Raw genomic sequence first — 22,841 nt, 5'->3', positions numbered from 1 at the left:
CTGCTGACAGAATTGAGTAGATCATCACGTTGCCTCAGCAGAGAACACATCACTAATGAAATAAGGAAGAACAAATACATTGCATTTAAAATAAAAAAATATTCTCTTTTTATTTTAACGACGACTTCATGACTTCTTATAATTATTTTCTTATAATTTTATTATTTAATTATCCATATATTTTTTTTCACTTTCAGTCCTTTTTTTTTCTATAAAGAATTCCAAAAATAATTCCAATAATATCATGGTTTGTACAAACCGTATCTATGAGCAACCTGTGGAAACCGACATCTTCGACCTCGGGGCACGACGTCGATATTTGTTGAAACAACGCAAGGAGCAAATTTCAACTCTGTCAGCGGGGAAGCAAGTTACAAATCAGATGATTAGCTGAGAGGGAAAACAAAGGGCTCGGAGCGTATCGAATGCCGAAAACAGAGCCCTCGAGCTTGGATGTCACGGCCACTTTTTGCCAGGAGTCTGCGAGTCTATCCCTGGGTCACGGCGGTGTAACGTAAACCAGCTCCTGGGCTTTGCAGAGCTACTACTACTACTGAAATACTGAATGATAACACGACGCCTAGGGTGAGTGCCGTGAACTCTCATCCTGCTCTGATGAGCGTTACAGCGACCCTGGCTCTGGCCGTCACGTCAAATTAATCCGCAATTACTTTCTTGCGTAAATCAAAGCTCGCACCACATGTTCCAGTCACACCGAGTCCGGCTCGGCCTCGTCGTAGCGTTACACCACACTTCTTTCATTTAGTGCAGGGGGTCAGGGGGGTGGAACAGACCGCATTATGGACAAGTCGTTAGCAGGACGAACATTCTGTCAGGGAACAGGAATATAGTACGGGTGTAGCTATACTGTACATTATGACACGATTCATCACGGTGCCAAAATGTGACTGTGTGTGAATGTGCATCGTGGAAAAATGTGATACACATGATGGAAACTGGCGTACAGTCGTACTGTTTGAACATCAGGGGTATAAATCTGCGCAGCCCATAAGATTAATGATTATCCAAGGAGTGCACTGGTCACGTTATACGATCACACACACCCACATCATAAAGGTTAAAAAAAAGCTCTTCAGCAGCTTTCAAACACCAAAAACACTATAGAAAATGCTGCATTTTAGCCAACTTTGGAGCTCATCATGTTACATTTTGTTTATTTAAACAATTTTAAAGGTCCCATATTTTACAATTTCTTCAAGAAATTAACACAGGTCTCAAGGGTCCCCAAAAGGGTGTCTGAAATTGTAGTGAAGAGCTACTGCAGAGCCATGCCCTGCCAGGCAACAGCAGAGCTGAGCAACAAGGGGAGGGGATGTTCTTATATGAGGTCACAATAGGGGGAAAAATCTAATACAAAAAAATAGGGAAAAAGTTAAAAAGCAAGCAATGTTTTTTCCCCTCTCACTTTTGGTTTGGACATCCATCTGAATGTGGAAAAAGTCGATTTTGCAGAATCGGGTCCCAGTTACGACATGGTGGCGCTACCTCTGCCTCCTGTACGGACGGCCTGACTCACAAACTTTCATCTTAAGTGCTAAAATATTCCAAGATATTTGTGCCAAGAGGAATCATAAATTAAGGTTAAGTAAGGTTTAAAATTTTATTTATTATATGTCTTACTTCATTTCCATGTCTTTCCTAAATGTTTGGATTGTTTTTATGTGCAAAAATATTATTATAGTGTTGGAAACTGGTAATATTGGTAATATTTTTGGATGGCTGGAACAGATTATCTGCATTTACATTACTTCCTACAGGAAAATCCGTTTCGCAATACAAATTTTACCTTAAAAAACTTGCCTCCGGAATGGATTACGTCGAGGTACTGCTGTAGCTCGCTATGAATTTTATGAAACGTCATTTTCATCGCGTGCATTTTTCACGCTGACACCGAATGCTCGGATATCTCGGCATTGAGGCTATTTATTGCAGAGAAGTAACTCACAGCGTGATGGCAACTCCTTCACAACCACAAACCTCCGAAGACTGAGACTTTGGGGTGGAGGGGCCGTGGTCAAAGGTCACTGTAAGGGACGAGAATGGGGATCAGGCAGGTGGGAAAGAGAGCACACACTGAGCGGAACGTGGAAAATTAGTGTGTGTATGCGTGTGGTTATGAGACAGCCCTTTTAATGCGAGTCCCACAACACACACACATTGTGGCTGGTTTCTGGGCTCTGTGCATGCACTCTCACTCTTCTCTTTTGTTTTTTTCTAGGCTCAGAAACAGATCAGACACGTTCTCCTTGTGTGGTTGCGTTCTTTCCCACTTACCTGATTCTCGCAGCCTTCACGGTGCAATGCTTGACCACGCCCCCTCCACCAACAAAATGTATTTCTAATTTGCCTTATATTTCAACTCTTTAAACTTTAAGCAACTGTTTTATTTTATTGCTTAATTAATAATAATAATAATAATAATATTTAAAAAATCCCTTTAGACATGTCTCCACTACGAGTAACATTTCATAAAAGATAACACACTGTCAAGTTTAACACTTGCCATCTAAACATTTTTCTACTCTTAAAAGAAAAAAGAAAAAAAATGAGTCGTCACTATACAAATATAGCACCACACATGCTACTATATCTTGTCAGCGTCACTGCTAAGTGGTGGTCCGGTTTTCCCAGCTTGTATTAAATACATATACACCTTTTTTTTCTTTTTCTTTTTTTATTTTATTTACACCACTGCCTGTCAAGCTTCAGAGATGAGAGCAGATTTATGCAGCTCTAAAGGAATTTCAAGGCAACAAATGTGTTAAAACAACACGACTCTGCCAAAAAGGAAGTGCTGACCTGATGACCATGTTGCAGTGACCACACATGGGAGTGCGGGTTCCAGCAGGGATGTGTTCTGCTCTCTGCACCAGTGAGTCCTGGTCTTTGGGGTGAGCCTGGGGCGCGGGGCGGTCAGGACCCTTTGGAACTCCGCCAGTCACCCGTCCTGTATGCATCGCTGGCACACCTGCTTTAGGAAGTCCTAATCAAAGAAAGAGAGAGAGAGACAAGATTGTAATCTGGCTGACCATGATGTGAACCTGACCCACAACAGTGTCTAAATTACTCCGCACAAAGCTGCGTGGCAGTGCCACGGACGAGGTAATAAGATCGGCTAATATTGTGCATGGCTGTGCAGCGTGACCGAGCCCCCTCGTTAAGATAAATCTTCGGTCCCTGCTTCTTCAGCGGGTTCATCGGAGGGCCTCGGACGACAGGGGCCATCTGTGTCCGGGACATCCACACCGCCCGGGTCCAAAACAAAGGATCGGTTTACCCAAATTCAGGGGAAAGGGAGAAAGAAAAAAAAAACAAAAAAAAAAAAAAAACAACATTCCCAGAGTTAGAGGAGACACCTGGCAAAATAATCCCCCCGTTCAGCGAGGAGAAGGACAATCCTCTCCTTCTCTCAGACCATGGCAGGGGGAGGTCAGAGGTCACCACGCCGCTGAGGGAGGCACAGAGACGGCCTTTCAGTCCGGCGCAGGAATCAAAGCCCTGGGATTTCCTCCTGGCCGAGGGAATGGACCGTCAACAGAGCGCTGTGTACTCGCAGGGTTGTGAGACAATCCCAAAAAGCAGATCTCACTCAAACGGAAAATGAGAACAAATCGCATTTACGGGACCCTGTGCGAAAACACGGTGTGTCCGTCATCCTGGTGCTAAAGTAACACCTGCCCCAGTGGCGCCATCGAGGCATCAAGGCAAGAGAGGAGAATCAAAGTCTCGCGGTCTTTATCTGCAGCTGATAGACATCTCCCTGATGTGTCCACAGTTCTGACAAGGACGAGAGACTTCCTGCTAAGGACACAGCTCACACTGACTTATAAAAGCTAAAATTTCCATTCTAACGCTCTACGGGTTCCGTCTTACGTTCCAAGAGATACAAATGAAATGAGTGAAACGTGTCGTCTCTCACGGCTTTGCTGCTCTCCTCAGAGCATTTCATCTCTATCGGATACCAAAGTAAATAAAATACGTCCTGCTTTTGCTTTGTGGTAACGAACTTTAGCTAAGCAGAGAACATAGCGCTTAGCATAAACTAATGGTCATAGTAGTTTTACCATTAGCTGACTGGCTAGTCAAAATTAAGCTAAGATTTTTATAAAAACAACTTTGCCTTTTGTCGTATTCACTTCATCATAAATCATGCTTCTATTTACAGACGCTCAGTACAGACCGAATACGACAGCTTGGCATGGGTGAATCAGAAACTTCGAAAAATGTCCCGTTCTACACTTTGCGGGAAGCATCACTCTACACCTTCCAATTATCTGTCTGGACGTGGGAACAAACTGAAGCGGTCCAAGGACGAACCCCTGGTTACAACATAATGCAGTTCTTCTGCTGAGTCATGACTTTCCTCAGCAGATCCTCTGGTGAAAGCCTTGCAACATCCTGAGGCTTAAGTTAAATAAAGTGAGCTCCTCCGCCTTGCTTCATCTTCAACACACGAGACATGAGACACAGCTGTACTGTATATGTACTGTTTTGGCCTTGTGACTCTTCCTGGAGCTGAACTTTTGTGCTGGTCCGTATGCTGTACAGTACACGTTCGAGTCCACTTTATCTCCATCAGACCTCCCTGCTGGTGCTGAATAACGCCAGTGGAAACCTGCAAGCAGAACACGGCTGCTTTAACGCTGATGTCACACGTGCTCACAGGTCGCTTAGCGAAATGAGGTCCAGATGCTTTTTTTTTTCTTCTTTCTTTCAGACTACCCGACTTCCTGCTCCACCATCGTGCGTACCGAACGTTACTAATCTCCCAGCTGGTGGACAGTTCATCCTGATTGCCCGCAGTCTGGAATCACTCAGTCTGATTGGAGGGATCTTCTCCATCAACCCCCCTCCTGTCCTATATCTTTGGAATCTCTGTCTAACTGATGACCTTCTGCACTACATAATTATACCTCACGTCTCTACTAGCAGCTACCAGGGCCAGGCAACTAATCAGTATTTCACCACTTGGATGCTCCAGGCTGGACTAGATGAATGGGAATCTTGATGTCCTCGGTCACCCGGCAAAGAGACACGCTCTGAGAGGACGCCACGAGCTCCAGCGAGGCCCCGAGTGCTTGTTTTAGAGATAGGCGATATTTTGGCGTGTATATTTTTACAGAGAGAGACCTGTGCTTCTAGGCTCCCCGTCAGCATCTTGGTCTTGGTAAACACAGTACCCTCCCCTCACACCCCCTCCTTGCGCCTACACAGCGAGTTGTAGGTACTCTGTGGAACGCAGTGAAGATGATAATAAGATCATCCAGTCCCCCGAGTAAATATTTAGCCGCTGGCACAGAGCCGCATTGGGCACTCTGGGTCGAGATATGAACCCGGAAAACGTCTTTGTTGAGCGGGCGCTCGTTCACGTAGCAAAAAAAGATGCAGTTTCAATTTCACACCCGATTTGACAGCGTGACTGTTAACGCGTATCATTTGAGCTCATTTAGGGAAATATCACTCTGTTTTTATTGGCACTGTGAACTTGGAGCTCTAAAAAAAAAAAAAAAAAAAAAAACGGCATAGCAAGTGTTCTGTGGTGATAAACGCTGGTGACGCGTACCATACGTTTAGAAGCACGAGGTTGCCACCTACAGGGCAAAAAGGAAAATTGTGAGACATTTAGATTTCTTACTTTAAAAACGTGACCATCTTGTTTCACGAAAGAGATCAAAGGACTGATCCTCTGTATTTTCTTGACACACCCAACCACTTATTATAATTACCGAATCATTTTATTGTGCACTCACTGCTCCGGCAATTATTTAATTATGTTATATTCATCTGACACAACAGCTGTTGCGTCACAGCTCGGATTCAGCCTCTAACTCACCTGAGGTGTTTCCAGTCTGCCAGCTCTTAGCGGGCCCAGTGGCAGGTGAAGGGACTCCGTTCCCAGTGCGTGACCCTTTGGTCATGGTTTTAACCATGGACGTGGCATGAGTGTTCGCATGGAAATCCTCTACAGCATCACTGTGGAAAGAGAGAGCGCGGTCATTAGCTGGACTTTCACCACGGATAGAACTCAATCAGAAACGTTTCATGTTAGCGACCGAGTTATTCCTTTCAAAGGCTTCGGACTCGACACCGGCTTTAGAGCGGATTAAGGCACGATTGCAGGCTGCACACGTCGACCGATCAGCTGCTGCGTGAGATACTGGGAAGGGTTTGTTATGGTAACCATAAGCAGGAACACACGCGAAGGTTTAAACATAAGCCTGGGCAGCTGTCCTTTTACTGACCACAGTGACACACACTTGCTCTGTATACTGTATTCTTTTGAACCTTGATCATGTTTCAACACTTTACTAGATACGTGCATGTGACATGTTCATATTACAACAATTAAACCCCTTGTTGTATCACGACCTTTTATATTATCATTATGTTACCTAAAAAAATTAATCAAATCCTAACTGAATCCTATCCAACCTGGATTAATGGTAGATTAAAGGTCCCATATCTCACGTTATTAAGTCGACAGACCTCCCCCAACGTTCTCTGTTTAAGCTCCAGATGAAATATAAAGTACTGTGCAAAAATCTTAGGCACCCTGCGTGTTTCCTTTTTTTCCTTTGTAATACATGTTTATTTTATGATATCATTATTAATTAAGTACAAAAAAATTAGATTTCCAAATATTAGTATTCCAGCAAAAAGATGGTTAATCTTACACTAAAATATCTGTAGGCCAGAAAGAAAAGCAGTATATTATGTAAAAGACCACTTTCCAAGCAAAAAAGAAGACAAACGAAATAAATGAAATGAAGCTTCTGGGTTTTGCTGCGGGTGTGACTAAATGCTCAGACGGTTCTGCAGGAAGTTCAGTGAAACTAAGCAGCTAATTTCATTATAAAACTAAACCTAATATATAATTATATTCCTTATGATTCTTATAAGAATATAATTCTTATATTTTTTGTGCCTCAAACTCGCACTGTTTCACGCCTCCTCCAAATGTCATGCATCAGCGTCTAGGTACATGAGCTACTGCTGAGCCACGCCCCTCCAGCAGACAGGAGAGCTGAGACACAAGCTGGGGGAGGGTTTCCCCTAATATGAGGTCATATGAGGAGGGAAATCTAATTAACTTCAAGCCGTGAGCAGAATACTCATTTACTCCATTCACATATTTACTCACACTACACTTGCACTCGCACTCACTCACTACACTCACTCACTGTAACTACAGTACAATCACTCACTACTGTAACTACACTCACTCCCTACACTACACTCACTACACTACACTCAATCCCTAACTACACTCACTTACTCCACTACACTCACTCACTCACTCCACTACACAACTGCACACTCACCCACTACACTACTGTACACTCACGCACTACACTCACATACACTACACTTACCCACTCTCACTACACGCACTGACTCACACTACACGCACCCATTCACACTACATTCACTACCTTCACACACTCACTCACTATACTGCTTATTTACTATACTCACTACACTCACTCACACACAAATACACACTACAGGCAATCTGGGAATGCCGATTAGCCTAACCTGTATGTTCTTGGACTGTTGGAGGAAACCGGGTGACCCAGAAAACCTGGAGAGACCCACCAAGCACTGGGAGAATGTGTAAACTCTACACACACCGATATGAGGCGGGAATCAACCCAGACCCTGAAGGGGACAGGCGCCAGTGCTAACCAGATAGAATATAAAAATAGAAAAAGAAGAAAACTTACACTTGAGACCGAACTGTATGCGTGACGAAAAAACTGAATTTTGTGTAATAGGTGCCCTTGTATAGTTGTGTTACTTGTATAAATGCCATTTTGTATTGAACTCTGCACTTAATATCCGCAAATATAAGATGTTCTTATTTAATCCATCTCATTAGGCAGCATTTCATAACGTTTAGCAAAAAAAAGGTGAAATTTCCGTGATGAAAAGGAAACAGTAATACAGTTTTATACTCAGGTACTTCTTCAACACTGTCTATTACTAATGGTGGAATAAGAAATAGATGATAGAAGTAAAACAATTATCCAATTATTTCTTGTTCAACTTAATGAAATGGCGCCGTGAGGACACGCGAGATGAACTGCATTTGGAGGTTTTCGTAATTGAAGAGTAACAGATGACGACTGTCTGCGCCGATACAGGAACAGATTAAGTACTTACTTATAGGAGACTATAAAGCAATTACCTATGACGGGAATCTACATCAAGCCTGGTCTTTAAGAACCTAATTAGGAGACGGTCTCCACGCAAGCAATTAATACCAATCTAGCCAATTACAGGGGATGTGTTTTGGATTAAGCCCATTCAGGAATCTAAGCATGACCAGATTGATCAAATAAAGCTGGCCAATAGGCGCAGCAGTCCCAGATGGTTTGTTAATGAAGAAAACGGGTGCCAAGAAAAAAATGGCTGGCACCGCCTTCACTCCAGCCGTACAGTGCCCCAGTTTCCTGCCCCCATCCCCCAATGTCCCGGTCCCACCCCCTGCCTTGTAAAAACACAACCATCTAATGCTGCAATCCTTACAACCTTTCATCATCCATGTAATGAAATAAGAAAAACCATTTAAGCAATAGTCCATATGTCTGATTTAGATCAGACCGCCAATCCAATACACATTATCTGAAATCTACAGCTCTGCTTAAACAGATGGGAGAAGGGGAGGAAATAAATAAATAAATAAATTTCAGCACGCCCGACACCAGCAGGGGAGTCCATATCTGAGAAATCAAGCCGAGTTTGAAGGAAGGGCCTGGTCGTGTAGTGCCCATATGTAGGGGCAAGCTGGTTACCAGAGGGTTCACGTGGACTTCCATTAGGAAAATTCATCGCAGAACCCGAAAATTAAATGGTTTTGATCACATTTTCCAGGGTTACCTTTTCAATGTGAAAAAAACAACAACAAAATGAGAAATTGCACGTATCTTGTCCTTGAGTTGTGAAACCTTCCCCTAATACTACAGGGGTTTTCCAGGATAAAACGCACACTTTCCGATTACAGAACCCGAGGACCTGGGAGGATTTCCCAAGAACATAATTATAAATTATGACTTCATTTCGAAACGAACACGATGGACAACAGTTCGGCGTGTCTGTCCCTGGATGAGATCATTTATTACATTATTTCAATTTATCAGGACAAATTGGATTTCCCTCTTCTTTTTTTTCAAGTTTCGATAACAGTTCATTACTGGAGCGTTTATAGACTAAAGTCCGGATTAAGACCTTTTTTTCTTTTACACTTCGATATACCAAATGTTTAGTAGACAAGTGTCCGCTTTGTTACATTATTATTATTATTTTTATTATTTAAAAAAAATCTTTATTTGCCAGCTTCTTCTGTATTCAAAACACTGACAGTTCAGACTGATGTCCCTACAGGACCAGTGCGTCCCAGCAGCGAGCGACTCGACCAGACTAAAGACCAAGCTTTTTACCACACTGCCATCTGGAGGACAATTACATACTACACATCTATACCCTAGAACATCCACCCTCTGACACCCTGTGGCTTGTCGGAGCAAAACTGCATTAAAGAGAATGGAGTATTAATATATAATGCGCCCTCCAGTTCTGTTCCACCTCTGCCCGAACCAATACGTTATGTATTGCTTTGCTTGTCTCCATTTTTTTTCTTTTTTTTCACTCCTGCACTGCATGTTCCATTTTGTTCTTTATGTTCCTTATGGCCCCGGGTACTGAACGAGGAGAGAATAAAGGCGAGAGAGACGAGCATAAAGAGGTAGAGCTAGGAGCGGTTCAGCCCAAAGGAGAAAGCTCATCTATTATTCAGCCATGACAATAAATAAATGTTGTATATCTTCAGTGGTTTTTTTTTTTTTTTTTTCATCAGAGAGCAGACAAGAGCTGGCAGGTCTTCATGTGACGAGCTGTGTGTGAGTGTGTGTAAAATAGAGAAAGAGGGAGAGCGATGCCTCAATATGTGATGAGCGATTTCCTGGATTCCAGAAACCAGCTTCCATATTTAATCAAACATGAAATCACAAAAATTTTACGTAATTACTGGAGCTTTTTACGTATTCAAGACTCGTCCATCCTCGTAGTGGCACGCAAGTAACTTTTCCACTGTGCAGACCTTCCTCTAAGGGCTTTGACCTTAATGATGCAATGATTTAGTCAGAGGTTGCAAAAGTGCTGAAGGCAGAAATAAATAAAGAAAAAAAAGGAAGAATGAAAGAACAGTACAGAAACTGCGAAAAAAAGCGTAAAAGTGTGAGAGAGAAAGAGAGCACAGGAGACTCAGGAGGACGGACAAAAGAAGAAACTTTATTGAGACATTAAGAAGGTACTGGTACTATTTTAAATCAGATACAGAAGTCAGTAAAGCAGAACAGGTTTTTTTTTTTTTTTTAATAGAGTGTGAAGCAGAAGAGATCAGGGAGGAAAATGAAAAACAGAAAACTTAAAAAAAAAAAAAAAAACTAAGCCCTGAAAAAGAAGAAGAAAAAAATACAAGAAATAGCAGTTTAAGATGCATCTCATGCATGGACGGTGTCGTGAAGACAAGATCTGTTAATCACCTTCTTGTTTTTCTGTTTCTTTCTCGTAAGATCCCGACATACTGCATTTCCCTTTTTCCAAACACATACTTTAACCTGATTCACTTTCACACATAAATTATGCGACAAAGAAGTCACCAAAACAAACTTTTAACTGCCTCGTCGAACTAACGTGCGTCTACGGAGGAGAGCCGGCGAGTGCGTCAAACAGCACAGCACAGCAGGATCGAGGGGGGGGTGGGGGGTTTCGGGAAGGGGGATGTTGGACAAAGACAGGGGGACAGGATTACTGGACGTTCAGCACCCGAGCCGAGACGTCGTGATGCCAGTCCCGCAGCTTGTTGTACTTGGGCCGTACGACTTCGGGGTCGACTTTGGTCACCCTGACGTTAAAGACGCCAAGACAGAAAGACGAAGAGAAAAAGAAATACATGTTATTTTTTTCATCAATGCAATAAAAAAAAAATTATAATAATTTTGCATGCTGCAACACAAGGGCAAGCAAATTTAACCCATTCCTATATACGGCATGCGTGTACTGTATGTGCTTTTCCGTGCTCTCCGAGCACCAATAATTCTTCATAGCGGCAATTAAAGTCAGAACGAGCAGCCCGAGACACTAGCCAGCGTTGTTTACAAGACTCAGGGCCGCAGACTCACTGACTCATGATGGTTTCCATTTCCATGCATTTTTCTGGACAGCTTCTTGATTACCAACAATCCTAATTATTTACCCACAATGCCTCTCGAGGGGGTGGGGGCATTCCCGGGTGGTTTGCATTCCTCTCTGGTCAGTGGAGAAATTAAGATGATTAGTGAGGATGCGGATTCCAGGCCTGTCGACAGGGGACTCGCTCGTCTTGGCTGACGTTACACCTCTGTGTTCACACTAACAAAAGACGAGCGTCGTTTAAACGGACATTTTCCTCGGTTCTATCCAAAATCTAGCTCAGATCATTTATAAGTTTTAGTTTTTTTTATACTCTGGGGGATTTTTGGGTGGACAATTCTTCATGAAACTTTGGTTTTAATGTGAAATTAGCTTCAATGTACAAAAAAGGGAGAAAAATGTAGAACTGCAGTTTAAAAATATGACTTTTTTTTTTTAAAGAGACCAGATAAAAAACAAAAGACTCAATAGGAAGAAGCAGAGATTCTGTGATTGTCTAGTCAGTGTACTAAACTAGCTAACCTCACTAATCTACCAATGAAGACGATACGAAGACTTGCAATCAATTAAAAATTTCAATAGAGTTAATCACCAGTCTTGGGTGTAACGCGTTAGGGTACTTGGATTACTTTTTTGATGTAACAAGTAATCTAACGCGTTAGGTCCGCCATGAAACTACTCAGTTATTCAGTTATATTTTCAAACATGTAATCCGTTATTCAGACAATTTATGTAATCCGTGAGCCAGACAGCAGTCATTCCCGATCCGTTAGTGTGTGTGTGTGTGTGTGTGAGAGAGAGAGAGAGAAAGTTGTCCTACAAGCCCCACCCCCTATTACCCCCCCCCACACACACGCTGTTATACCCCTATCTCACCTATGTGTTTTGACCCGCGGTGAAAAGCGGTGTTAGGCTCTGTGACGCGTGAAAAGATGGAAACCTAATTACAGCGCCGAAACTCACAGTAAATCATGATGAACCGTACTAACGGCCACCGCGCGAAACCGTGTAGGTGAGATAAGGGTATTAGTGGTTAACAGATTATGAGCCAAACTTGGCTGAGTGATGACGATAGAATAATTATAAAGGTCTTGACTTAAACAACATGCACGAGGAATCACAAAGGAGTTTTCATTTTCTGAAATGGAAAAGTACTCGAACTAGTTACTTTTATCAGAAAGTATCGCTGTAATGTAACTGATCACTTTTTAATGACAGTAATTTTGTAATGTAATTAGTTACTTGACAAAGTAATGCCACCCAACACTGTTAATTAGTTACAGACTGAGAATAATCCCAAATAATCCTCAGATTCACTTGTATTATAAACGTGCAATGTTGGAATAAAGGAACGCATGACAAACTGTTTAGAGGAAGCAGATTATGAGATAATAATAATAATAATTAAGAAGTTAACAATTAACAAACGTTAAATTAAAATCTGCATGCAGTGGGTGGGTAGTTTGAGGGCGTGGCAAACTCGGATTTAAAAATCAACAGCCTAGAGTCTTAGCCGCCTGAGCCGCCACTCTGACGTCTTACATTTAAATGATATTTTCTCAGTCATCTTTTTATCGGCCTTAAACCATTATAACACACAGCCGGGTAACCGCATGTGGTGATTATGGGAAGCCATTAGGGTCAAACTCGGTCATGTGACGATCGATTGACTACACTATGTGACGGGGAGGATCCATACTGTAATCGAACTTGACAATAAAATTATGCACTTTACAGAGTGAAGCGTCTAAACTTCTAGATTAATCACATGGATTAGCGCGTTAATATTGACACCCCTAGTTTAAACAAAATCTAGAAGCAAATATGGTACGTAAGGAGGAGAACGACCGACTATAAGGGACACGAGTGAGTTGTTCTTCACTAGTGTGGAAAACATGGAAAGGAACGCTGCAGCAAACCACATGCTTAAGGTCAACAAACCAGTAGACGCTTACTTCTTTCCAGGACTGCTCTCGGTGGCTTGTTCTGCACAAAAGAGAAGAGAAACCCAATGAGCAACACTACAAACTCAAAACGGAAAAATATGATAAACGGGGGAAAAAAAGCCAAATTTTTTTTTAAGTAAGTTCTGGGTCAGCTTTAAAGGGATAGTTTGGATTTTTTCAGTTTTGTCTATGTCAAAGGACAGCAACTCGACTTGGCTGAACTCTGGAATGGATTTTTGCACAAACCGAGTGTTTGTGGAAATCCAGGTGATCCTCAAGCCTGGTGTGGAAAATTTGTAATAACCCAGACTTACTGTAATGGACTCACAGAGTACCCGGAGGAAACCCACCAAGCACGGGGAGAACATGCAAACTTCATCAAGAATCGAGCCTGGCCGGGAATTGAACCCGGAGCCTGGCCGGGAATTGAACCCGGACCCTGGAGGTGCAAGGCGACAGAACTAACCACTACACCACCGTGTTGCCACAGTATATCCAATTCAATTTTCATTTAGGACAGACTTGGGAAACCCAAACTATCCCTTCAAGACTGGGTTATGAGCTGACGCTGGCACTGACCTTTCTCTGTGCCCGTGATCTGTGCCAGGATGCGGAAGGAACGGGACTGAGAGGTTCCGGTGCGTGGACGCCAGTCCTCCGTGTCCTCGATCAGACGCTTTTTACTGGCGTCGCTCATGTGCGAGGCGTGGTTCACTACCAGCTCCGTGTCTGTGACGGGCTTCCTGGGAACTCTGCAGGAAAAGAAAAAAAAAAAAACCCGGGGGAGAAGTTTGGCATGTGATTCGGTAATTTAAAAAAATAATAATAATTATATTACAGTGCTGTAAAAAAGGTATTTGATCTGATTACATTTTGTTTTGCATATTTGTGACACTTGATTTATGAATCAGCTCATCAAACAAATGTGAAAAAGTAATCGCTCTGAAACGAATAACTGGTTGTGCCACCCTTGGCGGCAACAACTGCAATCAAGTGTTTGCGATAACTGCCAATGAGTCTTTCGCTTCACTGAGGAGGAATTTTGGCCCGGTTATCTTCGCAGAATTGATTTAAATCAGCCACATTGGAAGGTTTTCAAGCATGAATGGCCTGTTTAAAGATCCCGATCGGATTTAAATCCGGACTTTCACTAGGCCACTCCAAACTACAACCTTCACATTTATTATTTTTGTTATTATGTGTGTTAAATGTGACAATATGCAAAAAAAAAAAAAATAAATAAAATAAAAAATAAATTGGGGGTGGAGGGGGGTTTGGCAAAGGGGGGCTTTTTTATGCCACTGTATGTAATAATAATAATAATATGCAATAAACAAATAATAAATCACTTCTGTAATAGCTTCTAAATGCTCGTTTTATAAACACACGCACACACACACACACACACCCACACACACACATAGTTCAACACTAAATCACTGTTACCTGGGTGGAGTCTTTCTGTGAGATGACATTTAAGAAGAAAGCAGAAAGGGATGAAATAAGGAAATGAGAAAAGTCAGAAATCAGAGCGTCTACTGAATTAAAAGGTCTAATATTCTTTTGTTTTTATTCTGTATAACAATCTGCAGCTACTTACTTAAGAATACTGAAAGGCCCACTATGGAAATAAAAGGATCGATCAGTCAGTTCAACAGTCAGTTTATCAAAACCCTACAGTATTTATTTCTGTTTTCTGAGCTCAAAGCAAACATAAAGCAGTAGTGCAGTGAAGCAGAAATGCATTCGGTGTTGGATGATTCATCTGTTAGTTTAGTGCTGAAGTTATAAAGCCATAAACGTTCTCAGTGTGGAGGAGGCAATGCAAATTTATGATGCACTTTAGGAGGTGATTTAGGACACTTCCACTTCCTGTCTGTGAACTTCAACAAACTGAATTATATTTTTTTTGCTAGACCAAGTGAGTTCTTGAGCTGTTTTTGTAACCAGGGACCCTTTTAACTGTAAAATAAACCCCACACACTTTCTCTATACAGATTCATTTAAATATGTTATGAAAATGTGCGCAATAATATTTAGCCTATTTATTAATGCTGTAAATATTTGAGCTCTCCAACAGCAGAACCCATCAGTATCAAGTTGATACTTAAATGTAATTTTAATTACAGACATAATTTCGAGATATTACTGAGCTTTAAAAAGTTTCATTCAAACGAGCACTCAAACAACTAATACTAATAACTACTAATAATAACTACTAACAATAACGAATAAAAGTGCTTTGATGTAATAATGGGGTTCCATTTCTGCCTAATCTTAAAACAATAGTGCAACCTCCTATTTTCTAAAAAATAAATAAATAAATAAATAACGTCCCTATGATGAGCTCCACCCCCATTTATATTTTTAAACAGATCCTGATAAGCTCCACCCATATTTTTTACAGACCCTGTGATAAGCTACACCCTCTTATTTTTTTATATTTATATATATATATATATATATATATATTTTTTTTTAACAGGCCCTGTAATAATTTCCAATAATTTTTTAAATAAATTTTTTACAGACCCTATGATAATCTAAATTATTTAACATATTTAAAATATGATAAGCTCCATCCCATATATATATATTTTTTTATTTACAGACCTTTTGATAAGCTCCACCTTCCTATTTTTTTATTCATTTTTAATTTTTATTTATTTATTTATTTATTTATTTATTTACAGACCCTGTGATAAGCTCCATCTCTTTATTACTTATTTATTTTTATTTCTTTTTTTAAACGGAACCTGTCATAAGCTTCACCCCTTATTTTTTGTGTACTTTTTTTTATTAACAGACCCTGTAATAAGCTCCACCCCCTATTTTTTTTTGTAAAAAAATATTTAGGTTTTATACAGACCCTGTGATGAGCTCCACCTTCTTTTTTTATATATTTATTAATTTTTTACAGGCCCTGTAATAATTTCCACCCCCACACAGTTTGATTATTTTATACATTTTTTACAGACCCTATGATAATCTAAACTATTTAACATTTAAAATTTGATAAGCTCCATCCCATATTTTTTTTAATTTATTTACAGACCTTGTGATAAGCTCCACCATCCTATTTTTATTTATTTATTTATTTTTATTTATTTATTTTTAAACAGACCCTGTGATAAGCTCCATCTCTTTATTACTTATTTATTTTTATTTCTTTTTTTAAACAGACCCTGTGATAAGCTCCACCTCCCTATTTTTATTTATTTATTTATTTTTTAAACAGACCCTGTAATAAGCTCCACCCCTATATTACTTATTTATTTTATTTCCTTTTTTAAACAGACCCTGTGATAAGCTCCACCCTTATATTACTTATTTTTTATTATTTTTTTTTTAAACAGACCCTGTGATGAGCTCCACCCCGACCCAGGCTTAAGCTTGAAGGTGGAATTGTGCCAGGGACCACAAGAGGGCAGCATGGCATGCAGATCTGCCTGTTGTCTCTCTCCTACGGTGCTCCATTCGATCTTTCACACGCTCCTCACATGCAGAGAGAAATGTCAGGGTGCTCAACAGCTCCGCTATTAATACCCGTGATAACACATTGTGTACTATAATAAATAGCAAGCCTTGAATAAACACACACACACGGGACAGAGCAAAGGGATTGACATGAGCACATGTTGAACTAAACTTTAAAAGCCATGACCGCACGGGAAGCAAATGAGATAATGGAAGGAATGATAAAGAGAAATAATTCCTGTTGGGAACTGTGCTGAAGACAAGACAAGTACAATCATGCTTAGAGGGTTAACTGGGGTGAAGCGGTTGATGATGTCACACATCTCACACACACACACACAGGCACAAACAGATACCAGTATAGCCATAACACTGACTTTGTTACTGGCTCCTCCTGTAAGGGGGGAAAAAAGAGCAGAAAGAAGAAGAAGACATACATGTGAACAAGATGTATGATGTTGGAAGAGAATGCACAAACTGATCGAGTTAATACACTCTCTCACACACACATGCTTTTACTTCACATAACCGAGCATACAGGATGTTCCCAGATCGCACAAAGGAACCGAAAGATGTTCCATTAATTCTTTTAACTCGAATCTGTTTTTCATGTGCGAGGGTTAAAAAAAAAAACAACAACAAAAAAAAGACATTGTTTGAAACGGGAACAAGGAAGCAAAAAACAGCAACAAGGCCTTGTGGAGAACCGCGCTGCCACACACACACACACACACACACACTACAGTACAAAGGCAGCTCTGGGAACATCTGAGGTGAATTAGTTTAATGTGAGAGGCTGCACGAGTCGAACATCACCACCGTGGCTCCTCCCTGAACACTAATTGGGCGACTTAGTAAACGCAGCTGGAAGCCTTTGGAAGGAGATGTTCCTGGAAAGCGCCGTGCGATGATGAGACGACAAGGTAGACGCCTTGAACGTACACTGAGGAACCATGAGAGACACAGGGCGCGGTTAAAAAAAACAAAACAAAACACTGTCATTTGTCATTGGGACAAATTGATCTGCTGGAGATCATCACATCCATGTCTATTGTTTGTCCCACATCACCTAACCTCACCATGCCGCACCATTAGCGTCCACATATGAACAACAGATGTCCTGGTACACCCTGTCGTACATGTTTGTATACGCTGAGTAAAGAGGGAAGTGTCAGAGGGGGCGAGTAGAAAAATAAAAAACACGCCCGTGTTTCCCAGCTGTTTTTACGCCACAGTGGAAATGGGACAAATTGAGGTCCCTCAGGAAAAACTACACTGGTGTCGCCTCGTCCATACCTCACCGTGACGTTTCTATATACACAAACTCTCTCACACACACACACAGATGGACGTCTGTTTTTCTTTAAACACACTTTTTCTGCGTCAAACGTGTTTTCTTGCGCTGAGCGGATCTGCTGCTGCTCTACGCGTCATCGCTGTTCTTCGTTCTCTGTCTCCGTACACGACTCGGCACTTAAACGTCAGCCGCAAAAAAGGATCCGACAGATTTCGTTCATCGCCGAGGTTCTTGGAGGTAATTACAGCCAAGTGTAGGCGCTCACAAAAAAAAAAAAAGAAAACAGGACACGGAAGACTCCGTCAATTAGATGAAGGCAAGCATTAGCAAGCCTCGAGCGCTCGACTGGGTTTCTCACCCACTCCTGCAGATTGAGACAAGATGTACAGCCTGACTGCAGACAAGCAAAGCCAGACAGACAGACAGGCATGTCCAGGATAATCAAAGAGCACAGCCTCTCATGTCTACAATCATAAAGGGGCATCGACCAGCTTCCCTTTTCCTGCTGAACTTCAAAAGTCACCAGAGCAAGAATGAGGGAGGGTTGTTCCACACAAATACGTTTAAATAATTACATTTAATTATTTTTTTCCATTTATTTATTTTTATTATTCATCAAGGCAAAAAGCCTTTGAACCTGCAGTGTACACTTAAAAAAGAAAAAAAAGAAAAAAGGATTAGGTTTTTTTTTTTATCTTCATCTTTCAATTATCTTAACTCACTGCTTAAAGCAAATGCGAAATATTTTCTTAAGTCAGTCAAATGACTTGTAAGAGCTTGCGTGTGTCCTATAAAAAAAAAAAAAAGCTTCGACTTTAAATACACGCAAATTCAGACTTGTTCGGTGCCACCCAGGCGTTTCTGACCTCCATGGCTCAGGCACAAAACACTCAATTGTCTATAATTAAGATAATATTTGCTTCTGGGTGGCACTGATCCTTAGGTTGCGTAGAAAATTGCAGCCGAGTCGATTTCATCGAAGCAGTCAAGGGTTACAGGGTCATGTCTCGTTTTGGACTTTTTTTTTTTTTTGTCGATTTGAAAAGCGAGAGAATCTCTAATCAGAAGCGGAACAAGGTTGAAGAAATAGAAAGGAAAGAAAGGAAGTAAAGAAAGAGTGACGGAGTTGATTCAGGACTCGGGGCGAAGGCCTCCACGTACCCGTTCTGATTCTCCACTGCACCTTGTTGCTCCAGCAGGCCGCGCCTCTGACCCATCGCCACCTCGCACGCGTTCTCATTGGAGTACAGGTTGATCGGCGTGTTATAGACCGAAGACGGCGGGACGGCAGGGGCGGCTGAGGGGGCGGGACCCGTCACTCTGGCTGGCGAGGACGAGCCAGATGACGAAGAAGAGGACGAGTGAGAGAAGGGGGAGTAACCAGAGCTGGGTTTGAGAGATGAGGCAGTGCGTGAGGAGGAGGAGGTGGAGGAGGAGCTGCTGGCCAGCGGGAAGGGAGGCTGTGGGCCCTGTGCGGGTTGTGGTGGTGGAGGCTGCTGGGACGGAGCAGCGGGGGTGAAAGCTGACGAGGCGGAAGGGATGGAGGCTTTGGGTGCTGCAGGAGTGGAGGACGGACTGACGGCTCGGAAATTAGATGAGGTTCCAAACGGGCGGGCGGTCTTGTTGTAGGCGCTACTTGCCGAGGGGTTTGTGGGGCTGGCACTAGGGGCAGGAGCGGGCGGGTGGCTGATGGGCACGGGTTTCACGATCTCAAGTGGTTCGTTCTGTTGGAGGTAGAAAACACATGCAGAACATGCAAACATCACGGCAAACTCATGCAGGATAAAGCAGAGCTCGCATCATCACTGGCATACAGCATTTATTATTATTTCCTCAACAAAATCAAACAATTTGATATTATGAATGAAATCATGAATATTACATTATTAGACTTGATATGCAAAACAAGTGCTTTATACTAGAACGACGTCCATCACAGCTCAGTAAAGCCGTAGGCACAACTGCAAAGTGCGCCATCTACTGTACAGGAGGATCTGAACGTCAGGGTTCATTACGAAGTAAAACAAGTTTCTGTGTAACAGGTAATTTAGCGGCGCTACCAATGACTGTAGCTTATCCGCAAACGGTCTGCTGTCCTCTACCCACCTCTGACCTGATATTATTTATGCGGAGGAGTGTTCCAGCACATGTCGCTGCATGTGAAGTAGTATTTACGCAGGACTGTTTGATGACAGGGTAGTGTGTCGTGCTGGCGCTGTTTAAATCCTTCTCGTCACTGAGAGAAGCAGCACTGACATCGCTAAAAGCTACAGGACGATTAACACCCTTTGCATGAAAGAAAAGATGAGCTGTTATCCTAGTGTGTGTGTGTGTGTTCTATTATTATCCTGTATAAACATTTGCTGCATCTCTCCTTTGTATAATCACTAGGTGTGTTAAACATTCCACCAACAGTCGGGATAAATATGTAACCACCTGAGGACATAAATATTAGCCGTGTAAACACTCGATATGATCAAATCACTTGATATGATCTAGCTGAGCATGTTTGCCCCATGTGAAGGTAACATCATGTGACGTGACGCACTTCCTAGACGAAAATTTAGCTTTTTGTTCCTAAAAACAACATCCATCTTTCTCCCACCCGTGTTTCATTTTATTCACTGGTTTTCTGGTTGACGAAGTGGCTCCGATTGGCTCGCTCATGTTTCATATGTTGTAAAGCATCGAACCAATCGGAGATGAGACTTTTCAAGAGTTCTTGTAATCAATAGTGATGGGTTGTTCATGAACGATTCATTCTTTTTAAATGAATCTGTAACGTAACTCAAAAGAATGAGTATTCGTGGAGAGTGATTCGTTCATTTTCTACTGGGCGCGCCAATCATCGCAAAACCTCCGTAAGTTATGTACAGGAAACAGAAATGAGCATTTTTTTCTCAATGACTCTTCTTGTGAGTCGTTCATTCTTTTGTCATTTGACTCTCATAGACGCTATGCGGTGCAATAGGTTAAAATAAAACTAACGACTGGAAGAGAGGTGAGAGAAAAACAGAGTTGGAGAAAAACAAACTACTTGTTATTATTTCAACAGATTTAACACTTCACAAATCACTTTGCACGTGTCAAAAAAATAAAAAGATTAAATGCTTTGTGCATGAAAATACGATTCCCAGGTGATGCTGTAACCTCTCGCAGATGGAGGTCTAGAGAAAGCTGATTGGCCGAGCTCTCTCAGAGGGGGTATGAGAGGTACTTAGTGCTCCCACATTAATCACGGCTCTACAGCCAATCAGGTGCGTCTGTGACCTCACGCAAGCGGAAGGAGCAGATAGCGCTGTCCTCCGAGTGTGTTACGCCGCCCCTCAACAGTAAGAATTTAATTCACAACCTATACTTAGCTTTTCCAGTTCGACTGAATTGTCGCTGTGTTTTCTCATTTCGTATTGTGTTTCTGGATATGTTGTTATGTTTTTTTAATTTGTTAATTTGTTTTCGTATTTTTATTTTATTTTGCACTTCCCGCCCACCGTAGTAACAACAACATTTTACTATGTTAAATGAAGTACAATTTGTTTAAAAAAAAAATCTATTTTGTTTTTCAAATCTATTTTCAATTTTAAATGATTTCATTTTTAAAAATCCTCATGATATATAACCGAATCGACCCCCTTCCCCCTCCATCTCTAATAACTAGTGCCGTTGAAAACTGATGAAATAAATCCAGTAGTTGAAGATGAACTCAGACCTTCAGACCCTGCTGTACACTACTGTATGTACTGAACCAGTCATGCTCTGTCACAATCACTCAATCAACCACACAATAGAAAAAAAAAATCAATCAATCAAGTTTTAGATTTAAACATTATACACAACTTAGCAATTTTGCTTACCTTAGGAACGTTGGCTTTGGGAACACTGGACGCTCTGTAAACACACAAAAACAAAACATACAATGAATCGATTTCCTTTTTCCAGGCGTTTCATCGGGTTACCAGGAAAACACAACAATACAAGGCTGGATGTGACAGGCATCGATCTACACGCCCGCTCGCTTTCAGGCAAACATTCTAATGCGCTGTGTATACAACGCCACACTGTTTGCGTGCTAGTAATCTATTCATTCCTGCCTGGCTTAGAAAAAGAAAAGTTGTACATCAACTGCGGCTTGAACTCACTCGGACCTTCTTGCATGGCATATTACACACGCTGTAAATAAGAGCCGAGCAAAACATCCACTCCGAGTCCAAGCATGTATCGTTCTCTACTGACAACAGCTGAGGATTTTGAAGTGAAACCGGTATATGCCACGGTAAGCACCGAGTGCCAGGAGAGGAGAGGAATCAGAGTAACATTACAAACTGGCTTCAGCACTGAGCGCATGTACTGTATAGCTGGCGGCATCCAGCGGGAGCGCTGGATATATAAAGGAATAAGAGGGAACTCACAAAGGCTGAGTATCAGTGATCAAAGTCAGGTGAACTGAAGACATTTGCCATTTCCTGCTAAGTGTTGAGAGAAAGCGCTCGCAATCTGAGACAGACCAGGCGACTGAAGGAGTGTCTGAACTTCTGGAGTTTGCCTACAGACCTCCTCCGAGTCAATATACCGCACGCTCTTTGATTTAAGCTCGGCTTATGAGAAACACTAACGCTGTCATGTAACGTGTGTTTGGGGCTTTTATCTTTTTAGCAGCAGGGTGTTTGCTATTAAACAGCGACACAGCTGTAAAGAGCGCTGAACAAACAAGCTGTAGTGAAAAATGCATTCGTCTCACAGCATACCATAATAGATGTTTGTTAGACACCCACGGACGTTCCTTTTTTTTATTACTTTAACCCTTTCTCCTCCGTATGAACTCATTGTTAAACTGCCTTGTTCGTTAGAACATAAAATTAAAACCCCTTAACTTAACTTTTTTGTTTTTAAACAGAATTCGGCTATCT

The 22,841-nt window shown here is 41.7% G+C and overlaps 1 protein-coding gene across 2 annotated transcripts in view; it reads right to left on the bottom strand.

The window, feature by feature from the left end:
* Nucleotides 1-22,841, bottom strand: part of pdlim5b (PDZ and LIM domain 5b) — a 67,907-nt gene that overhangs the window by 4,115 nt on the left and 40,951 nt on the right. The window contains exons 4-11 of one of the 2 annotated variants that reach the window (XM_053516032.1): nucleotides 21,789-21,822; nucleotides 17,015-17,031; nucleotides 14,761-14,781; nucleotides 14,607-14,621; nucleotides 13,740-13,912; nucleotides 13,170-13,200; nucleotides 5,855-5,994; nucleotides 2,821-3,004 (exon numbers count right to left, since the gene is read on the bottom strand). In XM_053516032.1, the coding sequence (XP_053372007.1) occupies nucleotides 2,821-3,004; nucleotides 5,855-5,994; nucleotides 13,170-13,200; nucleotides 13,740-13,912; nucleotides 14,607-14,621; nucleotides 14,761-14,781; nucleotides 17,015-17,031; nucleotides 21,789-21,822 (615 nt within the window). Of the gene's footprint in view, nucleotides 1-2,820; nucleotides 3,005-5,854; nucleotides 5,995-13,169; nucleotides 13,201-13,739; nucleotides 13,913-14,606; nucleotides 14,622-14,760; nucleotides 14,782-17,014; nucleotides 17,032-19,095; nucleotides 19,659-21,788; nucleotides 21,823-22,841 lie in introns of both variants that reach the window. The other variant, XM_053516031.1, reaches the window with a different exon arrangement.

This window comes from Clarias gariepinus, chromosome 17, assembly GCF_024256425.1.
Source record: "Clarias gariepinus isolate MV-2021 ecotype Netherlands chromosome 17, CGAR_prim_01v2, whole genome shotgun sequence".
NCBI lineage: Eukaryota > Metazoa > Chordata > Actinopteri > Siluriformes > Clariidae > Clarias > Clarias gariepinus.
The sequence above is the reverse complement of the archived record's forward strand: the minus strand, read 5'-3'. Positions and strand labels throughout refer to the sequence as shown.